The sequence below is a fragment of the Temnothorax curvispinosus genome, unplaced genomic scaffold (genome assembly GCF_003070985.1).
Source record: "Temnothorax curvispinosus isolate PA1 unplaced genomic scaffold, ASM307098v1 QBEX01013839.1, whole genome shotgun sequence".
Classification (NCBI taxonomy): Eukaryota; Metazoa; Arthropoda; class Insecta; order Hymenoptera; family Formicidae; genus Temnothorax; species Temnothorax curvispinosus.
Window position 1 is genome coordinate 258,869 of NW_020223619.1, and position 27,556 is coordinate 286,424.

Below are 27,556 nucleotides of genomic sequence, written 5' to 3' on the forward strand. Positions count from 1 at the left end.
TTGATTTAACACACACAAGTCCACCAGTTTTTATTTTATAAATCGTAAAAAACTCGATTCTAGTAACAAATGAGCGTATCGTAAAGAGTCGCGGAACGCGATTGTTGATTCATTTAACGGAAAAATGGGGAAAGAATTTAACTTTATCGGTTTCGATAAAGTCGATTGCTATATTTGCGTCACGAGACACGCGAGATACAATATTGCGATAATTATAAAAAAACGGTAACTCATTGGATCGTCGGTGTTCTCGCATGCTCGTGGCTTCTATTAACGCTATATAGATCGTTTCACTTCGAGAAAAGTAAGCATTTCAGTCTTTCAAATATGTATATACCAAATCAAGAAGCCTTCTAGCAAAATATGCCCGTAGAAAGAGTTGTTGCTCTCCAATTCTTCTTTTCTTTTGTTACAATTATAATTTACGATTTATGTATCTTACCTTTAATACATTTATAGTGCATTATTTCGCAATGTCCGATATCTCACAAACAACTCCGCTCGATATAGATTTTATCCCACGATATATCTTGTATTGAAATTCTCGGGGAGTTGAAACTCTCCGACATAATCTCTTTATTCCTATTACATTACGTGCCACCAACACACTTCGCAAATTTCTTTTATTTCGAGATAAACCTTTAACAGCAACAATCTTCTGCGACACTATATTTTATCGCGATATATTTGAGAGCAGATGAAAAAATAGAGGAGACGCGACATGCCCATTACAAACGTTACGAGTAATCAAAGAGAAAACGGTTACCATTCACCAACTTACCCACCCGCTGTTACGAAAATTACAAGTGCGCATTCTATCCATTATATAAGTTGTCGATAAACATTTACACCATTATATACAGAGTATTATACAATAAAATGGGAAACACAGAGAATAGAGGTTGTGATATAGCAATGATGAAACAATAAACTTATCCTCGATAATAGTATTACTAATAGATATTTCTTCTACGTAACATACTTAAAACAAAAAGAATTGTGTCTACAAGCAATTTAATTTGGAAGCTTCTGTATTCTTTTTTATCTCATAAGTTTTATTTGCACCAAATATATAAACGAAAAATAATAAATTATAATTTAGACAACGATGTAACAACGAAAGAGATAGACAATAAATTATCAAAAGTATGACAAATTTATCTGATATATTTAAAATTTAATTAATAACGTTCAAGCATACTTATCTTGTGATTAAACAAATATTCGACATTCTATATAATACATTCAATACAATTGTAAGAGCTAATCTTTTTAAATGTAAATAACGCTACAAAAGAACAAACAACACGAAAAGTGATAGAACAATAATTAATTACAAACAAAATATCGCAATTATCATTAGAGACTTGCTTAATTATATAAAGGAAAATAAATAGAATAAAAGCTCTTTGTTCGGAGGTCGTATAATTGTTGAAAAATTTGCAATATCTTCTCCAAACCATCCAAACAAATGGAAAATATTTTTGGTTTATAAACCTTTAGCAATCGCTAATTAACTTATTTGTATAATATTTGTATAATATAATGTGTAGTATCATTGATTTAAAAATCGCACTGTTCTGATTAAATCATTACAAATGATCACTCTTGCATTATAAAACTCAGTACAAGTTTTCGATACCCTTTCTTTAACATCGTATCATATAATTTTACTATGGAAAGCAATATTATCTTTCTGTTATAAATATAGAAAGGAAGAGAAAAGTTTCTTCCAGTGATCGTTTATGTGATACAATAAATTAATTACTTATACATAAATATCAAACAAAACAACTTGCATTAATATGTTAACAACTATTGTACTTCACATATCTAATTTTCTTATTTATAAAAAATAAAATAAAATGTGAAGCTAAATTTTATGCAATTGCTACATACAGCAGACAAAATATAAATAGCATAATTAACGTAATCCATAATGATTTCCAAACTTCCTGATTTTCTTCCGACTTAAAATAGAATAATTCTAAAATATATTTAATATATAACTTTCTTAAATAATAACGCCCGATATAAAATATCAGGACAATGCGATTTTCTTCGTTAACAAGTTTTTTTTCTTTCCACCGGTAATCGTTATAAACACTGGTATCATCTAAAGCGTAAAACAAAATAGACGGTATAAATCGCCTTAAAGGTACAAGTTTCTTCCTTCTAGCGGAATCTTAATGCTGGCATAAATGCCGCCTGTGCAACGTTCTTTTCTAATTTATTGTTACTCTTTTGTACAAGTGTGTGGGGAGGCTTAAACGGTACGAAGTGGAAAAAGGGTGCAGAAGATGAAATATTATTTGGCAGTTCGGCATTTGTCAGATATAAGTCAGACTGTTCGACAATTCGACGACCCAGTTGCAATCTCGATGATTCAATTGACATTAAAACGTGTTTCTGGAGTAACGTCGATAACGTCGCCCGGAAATATAGCTGGCAATGGCTATACATATGTATGAGGAAGAAAAATATCTTTTAGTTTCGGTAAATTCAAATCTTGGCTCTCTGTCAAGTTAATATTACAATTTGAATTAATTTATTAACTCTGTTACATTTTGAATGTGCATTTTAGCAAAGTATTATCTGCTAAATATATGTAAACTAAAAAAATTTATTTAGCAGAGATCCTCTATGATATTTAGTCCTTAAAGCATCAGGTTTATAATGTTCATCAAACACTTATTTAATTGAAAATTGCTGTAGTAATGCACAAGAATCGACACCAAAGATATTTTTCCTCGGGAACGAGTGTAACTCGTGGGAATATAACGTACATTATTATCCTGTTTCTCTCTCGTTTTAATTAATACTCGGTCTGGTATTGGCACAGAGAGTTGTACTAGCAGTATGGAAACAGCTGTGGGATAGACATTAGTCGAGCTTGCGACGTGTTACACCGACAGATTTATATGCGTCATGCAATCATCGCAAAGTTTCACCAATGCACAGACTATATAGTTATTTACGTATGATAAATTAATCTATATGCTGTAACAGGAATGTATGAGAGCGAGTAAAAAGACAAAATTGTCGCCTTTTCAAGAAACGACAGTTTGTTAAAACTCGTACGATGTATACGTCGGCAACTATACTTACTTCCAATTTATAGTAAAAACATTCCCTCTGATTACTAATTATAAGACTAAGATGAAGCGTATGTGTAAAGATCAAGAATTTAAAATTTTTCAGGAATAAAAACCCTTTCTTAAAACTTTATATTTATCCTACGGAAAAAAGTTAGAAAGTGTAGAAATATCTAAATAGCTTTAAGACAGCTCAGTCTTATTTCAATTTTTTTCAGTGATAAAAGATCATTAAAAATAATAATTTTGGTAATAAAATATTAAAAGACATTATTAAACAATTGCTTTTTTTAGAAGAAAAGAATAGGATTACAATAGCGATAGAAAACTTCTGATCCAATAATATTTCATTTAAAGTCTGTTTCAATAGAAATTAAATTCAAAACGTTAAAAAATCTGTCTGATCACATTTTGTCAAAAGTAATTTAAAAAGGATTAGATTCTAATTGCAAAATATGTAAAAGACATATAAACGAAACTATTTGAAGTTAATATTAAGACCTCAATTAACTTGAAGGTAAGGGTAGATTTTCAACCTTAATTATGTATTATTTACTAATCAATCGTTAGATTCTCAGTCTTTCAACAGATTGCAATCCGCGACGAGCATGTAACGTCACTCCAGAATAATCGAACAGTATTTATGATTCATGATTTTAGCTTTATCTCATTTACTTCTTTCAAACATTTTCCGAATACTACGAGCTATATAAAATTAATGTTTCGAGATATATTTTGTCTATCTGCAATGCACATTTCTGTTGCATCATATATTGCAGTGCAGGTTGTTCTTATTTATGCGATATATTTACTAATATATTAAACAATTGTGTTTAAAACAGAAAAATTTTCATATATAATGTTCTATTACAATAAGTACATAAAATAAACTTCAAGATGTGTCACGTAAATACATATACACTTTTAACATTAATAAAAATGCTATTAAGTATTTTAATTCAATTATTGACATTGTCAGATTTTAATTCTGAGAAAATTTGTTAAAATATTCTTGCTCCTGTTAAAGAATATAAAACTTATATTTAATAGCATGTCGTTTAAATCAAATTATGTTGGTCACATAAATAAAAAACTATCGGCACTGATCTAAAAAATGAAGGAATATAGGTTCTTTGTTATGAAATTGTGCAACTGGATCGGAACGTTGCGAGCATGTAAAAACGGAAGAGAAAAATTAGTACGATGTTCGATCGACGTCACCGGTAAAAAACAATACAAAAATACGATTATATGTTCAAAGGACCCTCCGTTCTTTCGTTCTATAGTATAATAATAATAATAATTGTAACTTCGCAGACTTTTATGTTGACTATGGATGACGAAGATTCTTATTTTTCTGTTCTCCTGCATTCTATCGCACGCTTTGCTAACTTGCTATCTTTCATTCTGCATAAATCGTCTTTCATATTCCTCTCTCACTTTGTCAAAGAAATATACACTATACACTATTACCGATATAATTCATTATCCGTTAAAGAAAAGAAGAATCTATTTGCGGATAGATAAACAATTTCTCCTGTTCTTCGCCGAGAATTACAATTATGTTTCACGGAGAGACATCCCATACGCATACTCGTCGCATTCTTAGTCTCGCAAAATATCAAAGTTACATACTTACTTCAAGCACTACGATTGCTTTTCAATCCATTGAAATACAGCGTAAAGATGTAAATTTATCTCGAGACTTTACGTTCAAAAATTTACATTAAAGAAGATTTATAAAACGGCATTTTCGATAAACGGATGAGTTTCTTCAATGTTGGTATAATGCAATACAATAGAAATAACCCAGGATATAATAATCCAAAGAGCACTTAGATATAGTTGTGCCAGAAGAAACCAATGTAAAAATACTGTTTCTTCATTTAGTTTCTCTTAAATATGTTATTATCCTCTTATGTACACAATCTTATATTATCTTACATTTATTGTTTAAGCATTATATTTTAACATTAAACTTTTCTTAACATTTCTTTTAGTTCAAACACATGCAGAACATTTATCTGCGGCATTCTTAAAAAGAGAATATTATTAAAAATAAAATAGCAAATAAGACATTGTCTCAAAAATCCACAACTATATTTGTTAATATCGGTTGGTTTCTTCTTGGCTACCTACATCCGCTCATCTGAAACACGTAATCGACCACTCATCTTCGCTGTACTTCGTACTTTTCTTTATTCCACACAAAAATACCCGAAAATATGGATTCTCCAATGAGTCTCTTTTTTTTCCATCAAATTTGTTTTCCACTCTTTCCTCTTCTTCTTGTACCAGTTTTAGTTCAATTCTAGTCTCATTCTCACACGCTTCTCATACTCTCATGTTTCTTTCATGCCACGATACACGCATGCTTTTGAGCTTAATATCCTTCAATTTCAGCCTTCCTGCATTACAAAGGAAACACACTTCGAAAGCTTCGCCGTTCCATTGTGTATCGCGCTCACTTTCCGTATGATTACGCAAAAATATTCGTCTTGAGCAAAACATTCGTATGTATCTACTATACTAAGAGTATACGTATAGGGTCGACAAATAAAACCGGACAATGTACTAAAGTTTCACGACACCTCATGCACGGGAGGGAGGGTCAGCATTCTTCTTAACAGTTCCGTCAGTGAATTTCGTCAGTGAATATGCATAAGCACTCACTAGAGGATTTCTCGTTTCCGACGATAAGATCCACCTTATTCAAATTATCCGCCTCTATTGGACATCGTCAATTGCTGTCAATCGAATGTCCGGTTTTCCTATCTACCCTGTATAAGCATTTTTATCGACAAACTCGGCACTTTTTTCGGAAAAAGAAATCAAAAGACATGCATTTCTTTTATGTAACATGATGTATGGTACTTAGACTCCAAATGTGACTCTAATTTCTGCACGCAAAAATAAAATAGCGAATCTTTACGGTGAATCTTCGGAGATAAAAAATGTGTGGCTTTCTTCGCATATGATCTGCCGACACGTCCAGTCGGAGCTGAATTGATACGTTTAAATCTTGCGCAACATCCCGATTGCTCCCGACGAATCGGCATATTTACGCGAGCACAATGATCGTTTCACTGAGGTAACTTGTTTATAAGATCGTCCAAACAATATATAGTTCGGTTAATCGAATCGATTATTCCAAGAGAGATAACGGGGAGATATATATATATAATATATATATATATATATATATATATATAATATATAATTATATATGTGTGTATATGCGAGTACCGTTACTCATTAGCATTAATCAATAAATGTTGCTATATAATAAATTTGTATATTTTATTATCTTAGTATTATCGTAATAAATATACAGCAGTGTGTTTTTTACGTGTCAGTGTCTGCGTGTGTCGATGTGTGTGGCGCGTAATTGAGCGATCGTTCGATTAACCGAACGCGTATTGCGATTGCCTGTTGACCCATTCAACAGAGTGACCGATCATCAGGCCGCGATATATCGGGACTGAAATAAGGTTTCTTCCTGCAGCTCGAGCGCTACCGATCGTTCGAAACGATCAACAGGCTTAAAAACCCATTCTATTTCTCTGCTCGCGATTCTCCAAAGCGATACCAATTCTATTCATACAGTAATTTACTCGACGGTCTCGCATAAGGAAGAATCTCATAACTCCAGCCAGTCTGTTTCCGATTCTTCTTGACGTATCGGAATATTTCCCCGCCGGAAGCTCTATCGCATCGAATTTCAAGACAGCGACGTTCGCCTATATGAACAAATCGATTTTTTGTAGTTTTTCCATCGAAGAGCTCCGTCAAAAACGCTTAATCTATTTCAGGTCGTCTATAGCGCCGTAATTAGCGAGCGATTTCTTGATCCTGAGTGCGGTTAGCCTGGCGGCGGCATTATGATACCAACATTCCTTCATTACTTTCGACATCACTTGTAGAGCCTAAATAGATATAATAAATTATCAATTAATTCTTAATCTAATTTTATCTTATCACGATATAAAATTATTTTTGTGCAAATAATTTTAATAGGATATAACTTATTACTTTTTATAATTTTAATGGGATATAACTTAGCTAATAATTTAAGTTTTTAATCAATAACTACAATTTTTTAGATTTATATTTTATTTTTCAATCACTACTGACTGATTTCATTAAATTATATACTTATATAATTTTTATATCTCACTCCGTTATATTTCTAAGTCATGTGAAAGTGACAAGCATTGAAAAGACAAACTTGTCAATGACGTCAATAACGTGACAAGAAAAACTTATCAATTAAAGATCATATAAGTATTTTACCTGCAATTCAGTTTTTTAAGCACTTTTGCTGGGTGCGGTTGAATATTTAAATTACTTTTTGCTTTATTTAATACTCACTTCGATCGACTGCCATCGATTCGGTATCGACGGCCGCTGTCGATCAGTGCACACGACTTTCCGCATTTCCTCGATAGTTGGATCGGAAGGCACCAAGTCGTAAAAGGGCAGCTGATACTCGTCATGAATCCCGCCAACATTGCAACGTCTAGCGATCTCCCAGAGGATCAAACCGAGTGCGTACACATCGGCCCTCTTGAACGAGTCGAAGTGGTTCATGTTGATCGTCTCTTCAAGAACCTGAAAGCAGAAAACGTTCATACACGTTGCCGAAGAGCCGCCTTCCTGACCGAATATAAACGATCGCGAATTATCTTCGTTATTTTTATCGTTTAATAATTTATTATCTTTCCATACGTCTTCATCAAAACTCATTTTGTTCTTTCACCTGTTAATAGAAAAATTGTCTATTTAATTAATGCTATGTGTAATACTATTAATATCTTATTTCTTTCAATAAGAAAAAATAAATCGAGTTGAAGTTGAAAGAACACATTAGATCACATTTTATCTAATTTTAAATTTGTCATTAATAAAAATAATTATATAATTGCTACAGCATTTCAGTGGACGCGTTATTATCAACGACATATTGACTACTATTAGTATTATTTGATTAGTTTAATTAATATTTATCAATATTTGTGTTGTGATTAATATTACAATCTTGTTTTATTCTTCCGAAAAATAGGGACTACAGATACTTCTGCTCTTTATGTATAGAACCAGAGAAATCTTTTTCACATGGCAATATAATTACCTCAGGCGCCATGTATCTCTTTGTGCCGACTCTGTTGTTGAGCTGAATGTCGACGGTATCCGTGATTACGTCGTGCCTGGCGGCCAATCCGAGGTCGCCTATGGCGCAGGTACCATTAGTCTTCACGAGGATATTTTTTGACTTCAGGTCCCGATGAGCGATGGCCGGTTTGCCTTGCGTGCCGACTATTTCCATGTGAAGATGCGCCAAGCCAGTGGCGATCGACAAGGCCATCCTTATCATACCGTTCGTGTCGACGGTTGATCTGTTGAGGTAATCGAAGAGCGAACCCTTCTCATGATAGTCCGTTATCAGCCACAGCTGAGTCCACGTGCCGTTATCTGAAAAGAAACCAAATTAGAGATATCCGCCATTCCATCAATTTACAATTTACTTAGAAGATGTAGCTCGATCGCAGGAGCTTTCATAAAACAATGTGCAAGTTAAAATATGTAACGAAAATCGATGAAGAAGGTATTTCAATGTTCCATGTAATCTGAGAGAAGATCATTTAAACGCGCTCGAAACATTTCCAGAAATAAAATGTTTCCAGTCAAATATTCCATCATAATTCTTTCATTTGATCAGTTAAATTAGAATTTAAAATTATGATTTAAATCTAAATCTTCTTGACAATACAAACTAGAACATTACATTTACTTTACAATTACATCTTTTATTTTTTAATTTGTAAAAAAGAAGATCACAATGATTAAAATTCTTTTTTAAATTAATATAAACAAGCATGCACTCTGAAAATGGTGGAAGATAAATGTTGAAGGCTACTTCTAGGCTACTTCTTAAGTATTATTCTCAATTTTGCCAGGATTTTAGATTTAATTACGAATATGAAAAACTACCTTTGTTATCGGCAGCGATAAAACCTAGGATATTGTCATGCCTCAGCATCACCGTCTGATAGATTTCAGCTTCTCTGAACCAGGATCTCTCTTCTCGCGAGCTGAAGATCTTCACGGCAACGTTTTCGCCGCGCCAACGACCGCGCCAGACCTCGCCGAAGCGGCCTTTTCCGATCGTTTCCACCAGCTGAATCTGACGCGCTATACTCCGTTGTACCAGAAGTGGCAGGCCTACTTGAGAGAGGATGGGCATTGGAGAACGTAAATTTCAGTATGATTAAAGATGACTCACCCGTCGCGTGTTTGTGTATCAAGAGACGAATAGATTAACGTGTGCACAAATACACACATAATTTTGTAAAAGAATATATTAGTAAGCAAATCTGAGTTAGCTATTAATTTCGCGCGTTAAGTAATTAAATTTTAACGTATAATCACTCATCCGTATTTTTACACACGTTAATATATTGTATATACATATAATTGGAATATATATAGTTGTATTATTACAAAAATACTTTAATAATTTTTTAAGATTACATAAAATAAATTTATGTAACATTAATGTTTTACATGCAACAACTTGTTACATTTGCTATAATAAAAGACTGTAAAATTAAGGATTACTGAAATACGTAATTCTATAATTTTTAATAATATTATAAGAAAATTAATGTAGTTATTATTGTAAATTGCGTTCTAAATGTTATTGATGAATGTGTCCGAACGACTAATCACATCAGAAACTTTCTATAAAAATTCGAGATAGATTTGCCTTTTTATATCGCTGGTTTCATATGATCAACTTTAATTTAGTTCGACCTACCTGAGCCGCTGCCACTCGTAGTCATCTCCAACATATCCCTGATAGTGACGCCGCCCAGAATTGGTCGGTCCGGAGCCTCCAGCGAGTCGTCCGGAAAGTGCCTAGCCGGCCTCTTTTTGGTCATGTGTACGTGATAGATTGCCATTACGACCACGCATATCGCGCATATTGGTAGTGCTATCGTCAAGGCCATTTTCCAGGTAACCCACGTTGCGTCATCGCCGCTCGACGATACTTTCGGCAAGATATATTCGGTTATTATTCGCACGTAGGAAGCACCGACGGACAAACGCTAATTTCGTCCTTGATGACGCCGTATTGTACATACGTGTTATCGTACAGAGGTACGATATACCAATATCAGAGGTATTCAACCCATAATGCGTGTCGCGGATGAATGCCGGATGATGCGTTATCTCGAAGTTTACGGACAAATTACGTGAATGCAAAAAAAGTCTCTTCAATGCACAGTTGTATTAATTTATTTATTTGTTCTGATACAATTAAATAAAATTATTTTATGACTGTTGATAAACCGGTCTTGAAATTTACATTCACATTCGTGTCAAAGAAAGGTTGAATATCTCTCATCTTGGAAGCGAAAAACTTCGCGAAAGTATACGAATTGGTTAAAATCATTGTAAAGTTGTTGATTTAAAAGCAAGCAAGCACGAGTAAAAATTTTCAGACAAGAAAGCTGTGAGATGTAGATGTTAAAAAAAAAAGAGAAAAGAGAGAAAAGCGGAAACGTGCGAAGACATTTAACAAAACGTTAACGAAATGACTAATGCAAAGCGAGCTCCGTGTTAGCAGCGGTTAAACACATGCAAAAGGGGTTTAACGTAACATGGATAAGATTTCGGACGATTTTTATATGCAGATTAGTTTGGTGACCAGGAGCTTGATTTATGGCTGAACCTCTGACAAGTCACGAGACTGAAAGAAAAACGTCCTAAGAACCTCTTCGAAAATTGGATGATCAACGTACGACTGCGTCTCGATTATTTGCTGGGTTTTATATTTTTACGATCTTTCAAGAGACAGATATTAATAGTGCGAACTGTTTTTTGTCGTAGTTTCTATCTTTATGCCGGGATGATACTACTTTTTTCATTGAATCAATGATCATTCTAGTGTTAAACCCGTGGTAATTCTTTTGTTCTACGTAATATGCAAGGTAAGCTCACATCATGGTATAGATTATAAATAGATTCCTCTAACATCTCGAGACGTCTGTAGCACGTTAAGCATATAATTTGACTTACCTGCGAGTAACAGTATTGAAGAGCATCAAGGTATATCTTTCGTGTCACACGAATGCTATTAATCAATTATTGAAATTCATCACACAAATGTTAAGTAAAAATGGTATTAAGCAGTGTCTAAAACAATCCAGTTGTTATAAAATATTTAACAAAAACTATTTATTAAAAAATAACTTGTTTATTTCAGCTCACGTTAATTCGATAATCCTCAATTTTTCATCTTCGCAACAAAATAAATTGCGACAGCTACCCGGAAAATAATTAGTTTATGATCAAATATATTTTCAAACATACAAAAATGTAAATCACAGGTTGATTATATTTTAATATTTATATTTTCACTTATATAATAGATATAAAGTTAATAATTTTGAATGAAAAAATATTTAACATAACATATCAAAACCGAATTACGAAGAAATCCGAATTACGAAGAAATAATTAAATCGTACAAATTAATATCTAATTTTTTAAATAATTGCTGTGAATCGAAATATTACTTTGCAGACGTATAAGGATTTGTAAAAGAGAGTTATGACAAAACTGGATATATGTATATATAAAACCAAACAACTATCCAACCCATCGTGGAATGAAACAACCGCGAAATTCAATTCGCAGGATTTTCGCATGAGCCATATGTGTAGGTATTGGATAGGACGAATCGCGATATAATTGGATATTGATCCCTGTGAAGATTTCAATGAGATGACAGGCAACACGGCGAGAAACGATTCACTGATGAATGATCGCACAGCCAACGATGAGTCTCCCAATAACAATGAGAGGTAATACGAGAATGTGCACCTTGCCAACATTAACAAAAGGATATTGTTCGTACAAATACGTCACTTAAACAATAATTAATGTTTATAGGTTTCTGTTTCGTCACATAATATTTTTGCTTATAATGCATAGAAATGTGTGATATCGTAATTTTCACATTTTCAATGTTACAGAAAGAAACTAGACGTTTTCCTAAATATTTGTTCCTTCCTAAGATATTAGTATTTAATATAACATATTTTCTCTTTTTAGTCATATAACAATACAACTATTTTTATACTATTTATTATCTCGTCATATAAGTCTCATATAATCTCATAACATATAAATCTCATCAGTATGACTAATAAATTAAGGAATTGTCAAATTTGATTTATTATCGTTTCCAATATCTTTTTAGTATTTATAAAAATACACGAGAAACACATGAGAATCAAGAACATTTGTTAACTGGAGCTATCGTTTTTTTTTATATTTATATTTACTCAATCTTTGCAACTCATTTTTATTATTAGAAAAGAAAAATATTCCTTAATAAAATTCCTTAATAAAATAAACTCGAGAATGTCAAACATGCAGAGTTCTGCAGAACTAATGGATATGATACGTTTCAATATTGACAACGATGTAAACTAGTGGCTCAATACGAAAATATCTTCCGTGTGCTGCCAGTAAATCCTTGTCGGACGGTCTAATTAAACCGCCACGTGAATGTCGAATTCCATAAGCGAGTACGTAACGAGCACACATCTCGGGCTAATATCAAATCCCTGCTACGAGAGTATCCACCGATAACTGGCCACCGTCCTCGCGGATTTATTGGAGCGCGTATAATCGATGAATATCACTTCCAGTCCCATCATCCCTTTGTCCAAATCGTGTTGTGCACGCCTCGTTACTTTATATTCCCGAGGTGAAGTCATTCCATTCGCGCTTGGCAAATTGCACCCTCGTCCTCAACGTACGTTTCTACTCGCAGTTAAAATCCATGATATATAGATATCATACATTTTCCACACAGTTCTATGATTATAGGTAGGTCGCTAATAATTTAAATTAAAAATACAGTACAAATAAACGACTAAATAATCCACTCATTAATTACTGTTGATTATTCAACCATTTTATTACTAAAGTTTATTATTTACGATACTTTATAGTGTTTCTCTTATTTATCATTATACATAAAAAACATAAATACGGATGTCTAAATCTATTTTTAAACATATTAAGATAAGATATGAAGAATACGAGCTTAGTTTATTATATGATATATCAAACTGCTATCTCAAGCTACATATTTGTTGCAATTTCTTACCAACTTGTCCTGTTGTAAACATACGTACAATAAGTAATTGTTAATAACTCTACTCTTTTGTAAAGATGGATCACCAATTGATTAACTATTTCAAAAAGTTTTCATTCGGTTTATGAGTTATTAACGTCATATAAACATTCCAATATAATCAACTAGATACAATCTTTCCTGAAATAGGAAATTCGATTTATCAGATTCGAGTCTGTAATTAGAACAACTTTATATCGTGTATATCGGATATTTGAATGTTACTAATATTGGTAAAAATTTTACAAGCTCTTCTTCCCGTAAAATATTACTCGCGTGAAGTCGATTATTGTCAATAACACAAAAATATGCTTTTGTTAAACTTATTTAATTCTAAAGAGCAACTATGCATTTGTTATTCCTATAATTTATTTAGATATAAATCTTTTAATGAACTAAATGTCATACACATTTATTTCGTAATATATTTGATTTAAAATACACGATTTTGCAAAAATTACAACTGCGTATGTTAACACGATACCGGAAAGGGTATGTTCTAGGGTTAACATACTCTCACAGTTACATATGAAATAACAGACTGTGGAGAATATATGTCCTCGGTTTTTTTTATCAAATTTTCTCCACGTTGCAAAATTCACCGGTATGTATATATGTATACATATAGACAGACCCGTATTATCTTATCTGCACGTAACGTACACAGCACGTTATCTGCATCCCCTCTTTATTACAAACAAGAGATGTACGAGTAGAAAACTACGATATATTACGATATATGAGTGCACAATTCAATGATGTCAAAATACATTTGAAATCTAGTAGAAAGTGATTTTTATAACTTACGGTCAAAACTTACGGACACTTTTACAAGTGTCAATAAATAATAAAACATTTAACTTAATAATAAAAAAATAATTAAGTTTAATTTAAAATTAATTGCTTGACAGTTATTTTTATTTAACAATAAAATGTTAAAAGTTTAACGCAATATTATAAATATGAATAAGTACTGAGTTTAAAATAATTGTAAAATAAAACATTATAAAATATTGTACATTATATACGCTTACATAATCTTTTTAAACGCTCTAAAGATAATGTGCGTATTGCGTAATTCATATACATCTCGCATTATGTAACGAAACAGCAACGCTATTCTGCAGTAGCAACAAAATATCGATTTTTTCGATAAAAAGTCGTTTAAAAGCTAAAAAACATGACGAACGTTATCAGGATAGAGAGAACTGTCGTTCGATGGTAGCCATTCTGTCCGTTCCTTGTCTTGTCAGCTTGGCACAAGCAAGATAAATGACGCGAGAACGTGAAACATGGGGGAACACAGGGGAGAGAGTGGTGTGAAAAGTGCGCGCCCAGACAATTCACAAAAGCGTAGAAAATCGATAATCGATACCCCGCTTTTCTCATCGTTGTCGCACGCGTGCCTTACCAAGGTTGCTATATCAGAAAAGTCCTTTTCTCGCTGATTCATGATCCACGAAATGGAAAGCTGAAGCGCCATGAAACAATGACGCGGATTTATGTTTATGGCAGAGCAAATTCATATATTTTGAATTAAAATTAAGAGATTGAAAAACTAGAAAATTGTAAAAGCAGTGAAACAACATAATACAAAATTAAGTATTTTGTTTTGTATAATTATGTATATTATGTAAAATGAGTGATGTATAAAAAATAATGAACGATAGATTCAAATATTTAGAACATATAAATCCGCCATTGTTTTCAAGCGCTATTGACATAAATTAAAGCCTAAAAAAAATTCGCAGATTGCATTAATTGTCAGGATTCAATAGTTTATTTAAATTTTTTTTTCGCTTTCTGAGAACTTATAGCCTTATTGCTATAAGTTCTCGGAAAGCCCCGAGCACGTGACTTAAGAGTTTTAAATACGTAAGTTATATAAGTTGTTGATGTAACAACACACTCGAAAGTTACCAAATCATTATCAGACAAAAAAATAGATAATTCAACAAACGAGAATCGTCAGTCAGTCGATTGTAAAATTATTATCCGATACCTCAATAAAATCGATCAATCTAATTTTATAATCTTTTTCTTTAATAAATTTATATCGCTTATGCTCTTAACGACAAAATGTTCGGGAGCCAATAAATTATTTATTTAATTTTGCTAAACTAACGCAATCACACATAATAGATGCTGTTAGTTATCTGTGTAAATTATCTTGTTGCAACTCAACGATTACAAAGGCAAAACCTATAATCGCTCGCATCACATCACGGACGGCTGATCCATTCAGGACGGACAAGGCAGGAAATGCATTCGACCGTAAATTGCTTTGTCTCGATAAACATTATATTACAAAATAAGCATTACAAATTATTTATTAGTTTTAAAAAATGTAGTAAGTGTTAATAATTTTATTTATATAGATATTACATTATATTCCATTAAGTTAACAAATTAGAAAATCATATATTACATCAAAATTTCTTTATTTCTCTTGAAAAATACAAAATTGTATATTGTACAAAGTAAAACAAAAATGTATATATCTTATAAAATTGTAAAGTTTTAATCTAAACCAAATAGATCAAAAAAGCCTTTTAGCAACAAAAGAAATATAATGATAGCCATATTATTAGCCACTTATTCAATTATTCATATCAAATACTTTATTTACATTTTTCAAATATCATTAACCTAATGGCAATGATCTTCTCCTCTTTCTCTAACACCGTCACATTTTAATATATGCATTTTAATATAAACCTAAGTCACGATTACATTACAAAACCGAACTAACATATAATCATCTTATTAATGAAAACATTTTAACTATTTCTGAAATTCATAATTATACAAATAATTTTAACACATTTATTATTTTAATAAATAGATTGCTAAAAATCTTTTACTAAATAAATATAATATCATAAAATTGTTTAAATTTTCTTTAATTTTTATTTAGAGAAGAATTTATTTCTTTCTGGCCTAGATAGAAATATCATCTTCAGCATTTCCGCCATTGAATCCTTCGAATTTATCAACCAGTACGTTTTTGCGAGTATCTCATTCAGCGGAGAAATGAACTTTGCGGCCAAAGCAACCTTGAAGGCGAAGAATTTAAAGGCGGCAGCCGTTTCAGCTGCGATTTATTGTACCTCCTCTGAGGCGGTTCGCGAAGCGAGAATACGACCGACCTCTGGACTCGTAAGTAGGAAAAGAAGGCCTTAGATCGCGATTGCAGTAGTCAGAATGATCGCAACAAGCGACCACGAATTCGTTGCCATCTGGACCGCGTAGCGTACTGTTCGTGGTGCACCAGACAGAGTATTCCGTGTCCGGAAAGAAGTTCATCTTATTGTAACACCTGGGAAAATAATTTACATAACAAGTACTGCTGCGGACCAGACTGACTATGGCGTTTCAGCCGAAAAGTGGTAATACACTCGACAGCTGCCGTAAACTGTAAAATGACGTAATACGCTAGAGATTGCAGATAAAGTGTATATCAGCGAATCATCGGAGTAAGACTTTGATGGGATAGTATCCAAGAAAAATAAAGAGGAATAAAGGAATGCTAATGGCAGCATTTTAATTGGCTCAGTATGCTACAACGCAGAGTTTAATAAGCTGCAGAAAGATAATTAGCATACATCTAAACTTGACTGCATCGGTTAGCTTTGATCGTGTGATTAATCGATTTTCTTTTCTGTTTATATTACAGCTGAAATTATAATTCAAAGCCATCATAATTAATATAAAATTTTAAAGTTATATAGTTTGAAACGAGAAAAATAGTTATTAATCAAAGAACCAGCTGGCCAAAGCTGTTGATGCAAATCTTTAAAAGAATCTACACATATCTGAAGAAGAGAAAAAGTTGTGAAAGTATTATATCACTCTGTTTTTGTCAAAAAGCAATAACAATTTTGAAAAAAATCTACATTTTAATAATAATAAATTTTCTTTATTAAAGAATAAATACTTGGAAAATATTTTAAGAACATATCACATTTTCCTCAGTAACATACATGTGTAGATCAGTATACAGTAATAGTATACACAGTATTTTGTAATTTTTGGATCAAAGTTCTATATGTACATATTATCTAATTTTAAGTAATTAAGTAATTTTTTATTTGTAAAGAAATTAATTATTTTTTCTTTTCACAAGTCATCAGTTTATAAATATTTTGTCATGTTGTTATATTGTTATTTGATAACGTGTCTGTAGTTAAACTTTTATCTAAATAAAATCTTTTCAAGATAAACTAAAAAAGTTTTTACAAGTAACAAAATTTTATATTTTATTTAATGTTGTTAAATTTTATTTAATATTAATTACTATATAAAAAACCTCTGTGTATAAAGTTAATTTTTTCAGAGAAATTTATTCTCCGTTAAAGAAATTACTTAAAAAGAAGGATAAATACAATAATAAATCAAATAAAATATTAAAATTTGTCGAAAAAATTCTGAAGTTTGACGCAAATTTTACAATATACTGTAAATTAATCCATATAAACAACAATAATATAAGATATTTTATTTTACCATTAATAAACAAGGGGAAAAATATCATCTACATTTTCTTCAAATTCCATAAAAGTATTCAACGGCATGTACAAAGATAATAAATACATAAAGTCAAGAGGCATGCGGAAAAAAAAGTAATAGTAGTTCAATCCTATTTAAGCTTCACAATCTCAAGAAAGTTTCCTGATAAATAGTATTACGAAAGTTAAAAAGAACTTGACATGAGATCATATATTAACAACAAAATATGTACTAATGAATGTAACTTGAAACTAAGTCTATGAGTAGCAAATAAGATAATCCATGGTCTTATCATAATGTTCTTTTGCACAAAAATTAGATCTCTCATGTCAGCTTCTTTAATGTTCCTTCACATAATAATAAATCAAGTCATCAAGTGTGTATAATACATTTCTGCGAAAGTTAAATAAAAAACCGCAAGTTTTGCAGAAAATCTGAAGGTTACTACAGGAGGCGAGAAAAATATTTACAAAAGCCACCCTTTTTCGCGTGGGTCACGCTATCGAAGTACATACTACGGGATAGTACTGTCGATAAAGAGTGCAGAGAAGAGAGCTATGACAACATGCTACCGGTCCTTTCCGAGTTCACTCAGGAGGATTTCCGGCGTACAACTTGTAAGGAAAAAAAATACAAGAGAAGATCGCCTTGAAGCGACTATATAAGCTCCGGAGGTGGCAAACATCTCGGTCAAACGTCACAATAGCGTCACAATAGCATATTATCTTATCCAAATTTGTTATCTCGTTTTATTTTCTCCTAAAGATACCGTCTATTTTACATTGATCTCAACTCAACATCGATATAATTTTGAAATTTATCCGGATAATTTTGCAATTTACAGTGCATCAACGATATAAATAATGTGGGCGTGTGCTGCTCAAGGTGGACGAAAAAAGCTGGAGAAATAATGGAAAGTAATGAAGTGCTAGACGATTATTGATCACGCTTATCTGTATCACTCCTTACTGCTCGCGTGAAACAAAATGTCGTAGCATTCGTTTCAATAAAATTAATTTATGCATGCATTTAGAAATATAAATATACGTATTTATATGTATATGCAATACGCCTATTATGAAATAATTTAAAACACGCGTGAGCGCATATAATAATAGATATATTAATCAAATGTTAATATTGATAATAGCCTAATAATGCTTACTTTATAATTTACTTTAATCTAATTTAAACGTTCAATTCTATGTCTCATTATGATATAGTTCCAGCAATATATAGATAGAAACTCTAGAGTATTCTGTCGTGGTTAAAAAAGTCACGATATGTAAAATAGTTTGTCATGTTGCGCTTTATTGGACGTAATAAATGGTGAAAAAAAGCGTATAGCTTATCCACGAATACGCAAATAGTGCGTCGCATATGCACGTCTATGTCTAGTGTGTAGCAGCGTTTCAGACACTTTTTTCTTTACATAATGTACATATAACGCACATATATATAGCTTTGTACAAATACAGAAATCCACACAATGTGCCAAAATCATCGATTGATAGTTTAGAAGATAAGTTCTTTAATTAATTTGAAATAAAAGTAACTTTTCATTTCTAACATAAATAAAGGTACAAATGTTTTTCAACTTGTAAGCAATTAAAAATCTAAGGAGTTTAACAAATTAAAATCCAAGAGTAAAAGTAGATAAAAAATAATAGGTATATGCAGTGTGTGTATTTTTGAAATAAAAAACCATGGAAGTTTGGGAATCATAACTGGAAGAATATTTCATTTTAATCAATAAAAAATATTAATCAATCATTTATGCTTTTAATAGAAATCGGTATAGATTAAAATAATCTACTCACAAAATATCATGATAATTTCGATACATTTCGTACATTGTACACAGATAACGGCAGCGGGAGCGCGACAGAGAGCGTGTCAGACTGAGTTCAAGATGATAATATATGAGCGAGACAAAAATATATACACTAGCAGAGCCATGACGTAACACTTTATTCCGACCATAAAAAAATAACCCGTGACTTGGCTAATTCTCTTCTTATAGCTACGTAAAAACGCTTTAACCGCTGCTTGAAGCCATTTCTGCTCCATTAAAGATAGAAGTGACTTTATATTGAGCACAAATCCTTCTGCAAAAAACCAATATCTTCTTCTTAATATGCAAATAATGCTTTAAATCAAATTCTGACAATAATAAAAGTTCTTGAATTTATTTGTTGATAATTTATCTCATTTATGAAAAAAGATAGAATGTGAAATATTTATACTAAAAACAGATTGCTTATTTCTTTGATATATTGCAAAGATTCTCGCAAACGATTTAATTAGATATATCCTATTGTCAAGAAAATATATGACGGTGTGAAACACTGTTTAAATGATGAATACTTTGAACTCGGGATTACATGACTGAGTATTTACGCGAAATACATGTTCGTAAAATTCAATAGTTCTATTAAATGATGAATAGAGTTTATTTTGATTAAAATACAATAATTTAATAACTAAAAGATTACAAAAAAATCTGGCTAGAACTGTTTGCATCAATTATATGCAGATAAAGTTAATTGAGAGTTAACTTATATGAATAAGAACTTAATAATTTCGAAAATTACTGCGAATATTATAGAGCTGCCCCTTTAACGCTTTAAGTAGTTGCGTGGGATAGGTCAAACTAGCTTCAAACTTGAAAACAGTTTCTTTGTGCCACGTACACAATTGCGTGTTTCGCTTCCATTCTTGTTAATCTTACAGTTTAGGTATTTTCAGGAATTGTCTCGAATATATGCTATGCTTATATTGCCCGTATTATTGTAAAGTAATTAATATCGTGAATGTCTAGTTCGTCAATATACACACAATTTAGACGTTTCATAATTAAACGTCGTACTCTCTAGTGATGTGCTATTCTCAAATTCGTTATATACACCTCGGTATAGATCGGCAACAAAAACCAACTATAACATTCTATAAATAATTAAGATACAGCGAGAATGTATTTTATAAGTCGTGTTGCAGAGATAGATACATAAAGAGAAAAAAAAGAAAGAAAGAAAGTGAGAGAGGAGAGTTGCAGCTAAAGCCCGTGCCACCTGCAGAGTTTTCGTAACTTCCAGGTCTGTTTGGACTATACCTTCATTGTTGCTAGGATGTAGCAGAGGTTTGAGATCCCGATTGCAAAAATCCTCTTTGTTGCAGCATTCGATGACGAAGGTCGTGTTTCGCGAGTCGCTCGTCATGCAGAAGATGCGCGGCTCGGGCTGCGACGGCGGCAGGTGTTTAAGCACGCACCTTCAAGCCGATTTTGCACCAGTTTCAGAAAACGAGGTGAGGAGAACTCGGGATAGCGCGCGCGCGCGCGCGCGCGCGACGCGTTCGCATCGAGGCGAACGAGATATCAAAAGGGGATTCGTATCGTGCGGTTTCAAGGCAAAAAACGCAAACGGGGATTCGATCCCTTGGTAACATCACAAAAAGGGATTAGTGCGCTTCTAAGGTTGTATTCTGAGTCTGCCTCTTATTTACCAATATCGTCGATTTTGTCTTCTGTTATTTCATATATGTAATTCAAATACGTTAAGTCACCTATATATTAACGAAGTGAACATTCACAAGTTGACGTTTTGTAAATACTTTCTAAGGCTCTTGTATGCAGAATATGCAGATACATATATAGTTAAGATCGTTAAATCCTTTTCTTATTAATATAATTTTTTGGATCTCTAAATTATTTCTATATTTTTTCAATTTCTCATTTAGCTTTTAAAAGTTCTTAATTTTGATTATATTATTTTATCGAAAACACTGAAAATCTTTCTCAATGTTCGATCAAATTTCCTTAATCTCTGATAATACCGTCCAACATTTGTTAATTTAATTATATAATGGCAATTTGTACTTATTATTTCAATTACAATTATACCTATCATTCTTCTCAGAATTTTCTTCTTCAGAAATTACGTTTGAAACAGATCAATTTTACTTGAATCTATGAATCTTATAACAATATTGAGATAAAATTGAAAGTTTCATTGAATAAACTAAGTCTAATTGAATATTATATATGTGTATATTATATATATATATATATATATATATATATATATATATATATATATATCAATTAGCCGATAATAGCGCGGTAACATTTCGCATTTGATACGTGCACGCGTTGGGAACGCACCCGTTGAGAGTTACTGCGCATCGCGCAATCCACACGGATGCGGATGCTATCGGGGGAACAGGGGATCACCGAGCAAACTCCAGCAAAACCGAAAGAGAAATACTCAAAAAGAAAAAAAAACCGGGAGAGGATGCGAGAGAGCGGGAGCTGGTAGTCGGGAGGAGCAAATCCGCAACACCGTGCAACTCAACACACTCTCGTGATACCTGACATGTGGGGGTAGCCAGTGGTAGCATAGCTTCGTGATTCCTGAAATTCTGCGACTCCTGTGGGGATAGCATCGGGGCGTACAACGCTATATAACGCGCGGAGACCCCCGGCGTCGACTCGCGACGCGAGTCTTTCTCTATCGATCGGGGTTTGTTCTACTACAGTAACCCCGCGGCGAACTCGAGAAAGGGACAATCTCGAGAAACGCCGTCAGATCGCCGGAAACGATCTTCAAAGCAGGCACATCTCGTACATTCTGAACAAATCGAACTCGGCACAGCAAAGAAAATGTGGGTTAGGGGTAAAACGGTAGACACTACGATGCAACGTGTGTTAGTTGGAGTCTCTCAAACTGATATTAAGGTTAAATTATACACACACGTATAATTATACAGATAGTACACGCAGAAATTTTTTCTCAAATAATGTAGAATACTCATAATAAAATTTACTAGATTTGCATCGCATCGGTAGGATATACGCGTATTCAACCGGAAATTAATATATGACAATAGAAAAATAATAGTTTGATCAGATACATCTTGTAACCTAAAGGCAAATAAATTTGCCATACTAACAAGAAAATATGAGAAAAGTAAAAAAAGTCCCATATATGCTAATAACATGTGTATATTCGACGTTGTAGCTTGAATTGCACGTTGTATCTTAAGACAGTATAAGAAAAAATATAATCTAGGGTGAACCTACTGTGAACTGTATATATAGAAATATTCATTGCGTATCGAGAATTGCCGAACGATTTTCGAGGTTAAAAGCACATTCGACGCTTCGGATTTGCATTGCCGAACGCAGTATTAATATATAGTAAAACGCGCTCTTGAAAAAGGTCCCATACTTGATGAAAATATTTACTTCTGCTATAGTTTTATTTTTTGCTCTCTAAATTTCTTATACTTTCTTGAAATCTTTTGCATATTATGACTATATCCTAGCCGTGGAAGATTAGTATGGTATTTTACTTTGTTCGTGTATACTTGTATCTTCGAGAAAAATTTTCTGCGTGTAAAAATCTTCACCGATCGCGAACCCTTGGAAGAATATACCTGAAGACAATTCAGACGTGGAAGATAATAAAATTGGGTATAAATTGAGGTTGCAGAGGTCTTTATCGCAGCAGGTCCGCGACAGATAGATGCTCGGCGTGCTGTTGCAGAAACGGGGTTTCTCCGGCGGCAGCCATTTGCTTCGATCGAGGCACCTTTTATATTTAATATATAATATTTAATATATTTATTATAAATATATTTAATATAAATTTAATATATTTATAATAAATATATAATTTATATTTATATTAATTGTTGTTAATATAATTTAAATATTAATGTAAATGTCTAAGTTTGCTATTTCTATACATTTTCCTTCTTGAGAGACCACGAATCATTATATAGGTATAATACACGTATTGAATAAACTGCGATTCTTTTTGCGTTTATAGTGATTTTCTATGATATGCATATATTTTATACATACACGATGCATTTTCGGCGATTGTTTTAGATGGATCAATTAAAATAAACGTTACGAATGAATGAATTTTTGTGACACGGAAGCGCATTATTCAATGCAATACAATGCGCTTCTTAAGAAGCCTAAAATAAAAAATATGTGAGGATCTTTTAATCAAAATTTGAAAATTAATTTTTTAACTACCACATTTAAACTTTTTGTAATCTGTCTTTTAATAATATGTTTACTGTTTTATCATTTATTAAAATTTTATCAGAAATTATGCGATACACCGGACGGGTCTAATTCTACAAATACCTGATGCAAAGTTAATTTTATAGCTGGTGCAAGTTTTATTCGCATTACCGTCTGACATTGCTGCAAAGCAATTGGTATAATCTTTATTGGTATCTTTATGACATCAATAAAATGGTGCATAAGCGCATCTATCTGAAATTTACAATAGCTTCGGAAAAGCTTGCGAACGTACGCCATGATCAAAGAGGTCAAAAGTTGAAAAGATAACGCAGTACGTATATGTGAAATATGCCGCGTACTCGACCTTTGATCCTGCAAAGATCGACATTTTCTTTATCATGTAGGATGCTCGGTAATACATCTGCATGTCATAGGACATGAAAATCTAATATTGAACAATATATATAATTAAGATCGTGTGCTCATAAAGTTTTACAGTACCACGTTTAATTTCAAAATTTTTATAATTTTTATTTCAGATCAATATTAGTTTATAAACATGTTGTCTATTTTTCAAAATCGCAGTGTAATGTAATCTATTCTATTATCCAGTCTATATTCCAGTCTATTACCATTATACATATGTTATTTTTTTAAAAACATTCTACCAATACATAAGACATAATATTTTACATATATAGGTAAAACAAATTTTATATAAATTATGTTTTTCTATAAAACTATATACATAGAAAGTTTATATTTTATGTAAAAACTTGATGGAATATTCATGCAATTTCTCTGTTGTAATATCTTTTTTAATTCTACAAAGATAAAATTTAAATTTTGTTATAAAAATAATTATACATATATTCCATTCTTTGTAAAATATGTAATTAAATAATAACTTATATAAGTAAATAATTTTTTATATCTTTGGCTCTAAAAAAAAGCAAAAATTCGAATCATTTGCGTTACACACATTTGTGTAATTTCACAATTTCTATTCTTGTTTATTATACATATGAATATTATGAATAAATAAATATTAACTGTACTGATATCAGTCTCGAAAAATTCCGTGTCTCTTTTGTCAGAGTCTGCGTCTGGTCTTTTTAATTTTATATATGAATTAATGCACTACACATTCTGAAGGAATCTCGAGACGCGGTCGAATTGATTTATCTCATCTTTATAATAATCGGTGTAATGATTATAAGATATCCCGATTTGAAAACGATGCACTCTTAAAATCAAACAAGATCGACCGAGACAGTCCATGAACCAATGCGACGATCTGAGGTCGCAGACGTGCGGACGGCTCCTAAATGCTTAATGCGCCAGACGGATAATTCGGATAATTCGGCCGGAGATCGCATTGAAAATAGCGCGACCGAGATTACTTGATCCGGCCGTAGCGTGAAAGCAGCACGAGGCAATTTTATATGCGATCGCATGAATGCAAAATATATTGACGTGTCGCGTCGCAAGCGAATTCGCGTCATATGTGTTGAGATTTCAGTGTACGTCAATCCGACAAAAGTAATAAATTAGAGTCGAAGGGGAAATTGCAGATTATAGTTTTCCTTGTTTCTATTTGTTTTCTAAATAGAAACGGAGCGCAAAGTAGTATACCTATAGACATTTTATTGTGCAAAAATTGTAATTAATATGTATAGAATTATATTGTATCGTATAAATTTATTCTCAGTAATTCTCGTCCGCACTATGATGCGTTTCAAAAGTGAGCCCTTATAGTTAGGACAGTGTCATCTCATCTGCTTGGATTGAATTGAAATTTGTATATGGCTACCCCCACGCTTGCGCGTAAGAAACTTCCTCGACGTATTCGAAATCGATACCGCGGAAGAAGGGAAGGTATAACCATCGAATTTCGCCCCGAGTTTGCCCTGCGATCGATCGCGACCAGAATTTCCATGGCCCATAGCGGTCGAACTTGAAGTCTTAACCACACATCGCGTTCGGCAGCGTTACCAACGCGACGACTAGCCGACAACAATAATTCGTTTCCGCCGAAAAGGGCGCTAATCATGGCCCGGGTGAGAGCGCGGACTGGAAAACCGGCTAAACGTTCATTCGTGGAAACCACGAGGGCATCGATCGCAATGTCGAGGCGAAACCGCCGAAGGCCGTTTGTTCGATGGGAATGGTATACGCGGGCATTTTCTCGCGGATGATCAGTGACCTGAACCGTTAAATACACAAGCCTCATATGTGATAAACATTACGTAAGGGAACTCTAAGTAAATACGCTATCCACTAGTGAGCCAATGATCCAATCAAACAAAAGAAGATATTTTTTTATGGATTATTAATCCAAAATTCAACAAAAAAACATTAAATGACAAATTAAGTTTTAATGAAAAATATGATGGAAATATATAATAAATATAAAAAGATAAAAAAATAGAAATTTATATTCATGTATGTCCATCAAGGATATGTATTGTCTACAAGTTTAAAATTAATAACAAATTTTAAGAGAAAAAGTATGTTTATAATATTCTTAAAAAATTGGGATTTTTAAACATGAAAAACTTACATACAAACAAAAATATATACTGTAGATATATAAGAATATAATTTGATTAGAAAAAAATATAATATAGTTCTAATTAGAGAACATATAAATGTTTCGTATAAATATAACAAGTTAATAATTGCAAATTAAAAATAAAATAAAATAATAAAAAAAGAATAACTAAATAAGGAAATCTTTTGAAACAATCGCGTCTCACCTAACTAAATAATTTTTCAAGTTTTTTGTTAATGTTGAGTAGATATGCAGTCTTGCAACATATTATTATGAACTGTCCGTTCATATGATAAATATTACAGATAACACGAAGAGGATGATAACGAACCGGATCTTGTTTTGTTGAGAGAGCTTAGAAAATCTGTGTTATAACATTAGTGTCATTGATCGCCCACTAACAAACATCGATCCAGACACCATAATGACTATCCGATTCATTATGAACGTCAATATGCCCGTGTCAAACCTTCCTTTCGAGACGGACTCGATTTTGCGCTCCTAATTGATAGTACGTAATAAATCATTTTGTTAATATTCAATAATCTGATGTATACCTTATGATGTATATCCTAACTGATACTACACACTGAAAACTAACAAATTTTATATAAAACTTAGTAGGAGGGAAATAAGTGAATATAATTTATGGAGGGTTGGGCCGGTATCGAACAAATGCTATTCCATTGACGGTAAATCTACCGGCGACCAAGAAATGAGTCAATAAAAGGGAGTTTCGAGTGTAAATCGCGTATACTCATCAATAAAATCCACGTGCAAATACGTTACCTCCGAGCATACGTAATGACGTGGTTTTTCAGGCTCGTACTAGCGAAACAATAACCATCGGTTTCGCAGGTGTAATTGGTTTCCGGGCATATATCGCAATAGCACTTCAGTAATCCTGAAAATAAAACAGAATCAATTAACCTAAAGTATACATTCGTAAATTGCCAACAATATAATAAACAATTAATTAAACTTTCATTTCTTCCGGCTGTAATTGGCAAACAATCATCGTGACGATTCGACTATTGGTTTTGGTTCTCGTCGTCAAGACGTTAATAATCTTTGATACTTATATATATATAAGCATCTTATTTTTAAATTATAATTTAAATTAAATTAAATTATATTAAATTTAA

General features: G+C 32.4%; 1 protein-coding gene across 1 annotated transcript; it reads right to left on the reverse strand.

Moving 5' to 3' along the window:
• Positions 1 to 5,350: 5,350 nt before the first annotated feature.
• LOC112464043 (TGF-beta receptor type-1) lies at positions 5,351 to 27,282 on the reverse strand. The gene is made up of 7 exons (XM_025030812.1): positions 27,201 to 27,282; positions 20,930 to 21,087; positions 9,913 to 10,146; positions 9,087 to 9,320; positions 8,227 to 8,567; positions 7,467 to 7,706; positions 5,351 to 7,021 (listed from the first exon to the last, which is right to left on the reverse strand). The coding sequence occupies exons 2-7, from the start codon at positions 21,033 to 21,035 to the stop codon at positions 6,899 to 6,901; spliced, it is 1,278 nt and encodes a 425-aa protein (XP_024886580.1). The 5' UTR covers positions 21,036 to 21,087; positions 27,201 to 27,282; the 3' UTR covers positions 5,351 to 6,898.
• Between the last annotated feature and the right edge of the window lie 274 nt (positions 27,283 to 27,556).

Excerpts from the sequence above, each read along its gene's own strand:
- LOC112464043 (XM_025030812.1), bottom strand. The coding sequence starts at position 21,035 with ATGACGAGCGACTCGCGAAACACGACCTTCGTCATCGAATGCTGCAAC. Across the intron at positions 10,147-20,929 it reads ACATCCTAGCAACAATGAAG|TATCGTCGAGCGGCGATGAC; the intron begins GTATAGTCCAAA and ends TCTTGCCGAAAG. Across the intron at positions 9,321-9,912 it reads TACGAGTGGCAGCGGCTCAG|TAGGCCTGCCACTTCTGGTA; the intron begins GTAGGTCGAACT and ends TCCTCTCTCAAG.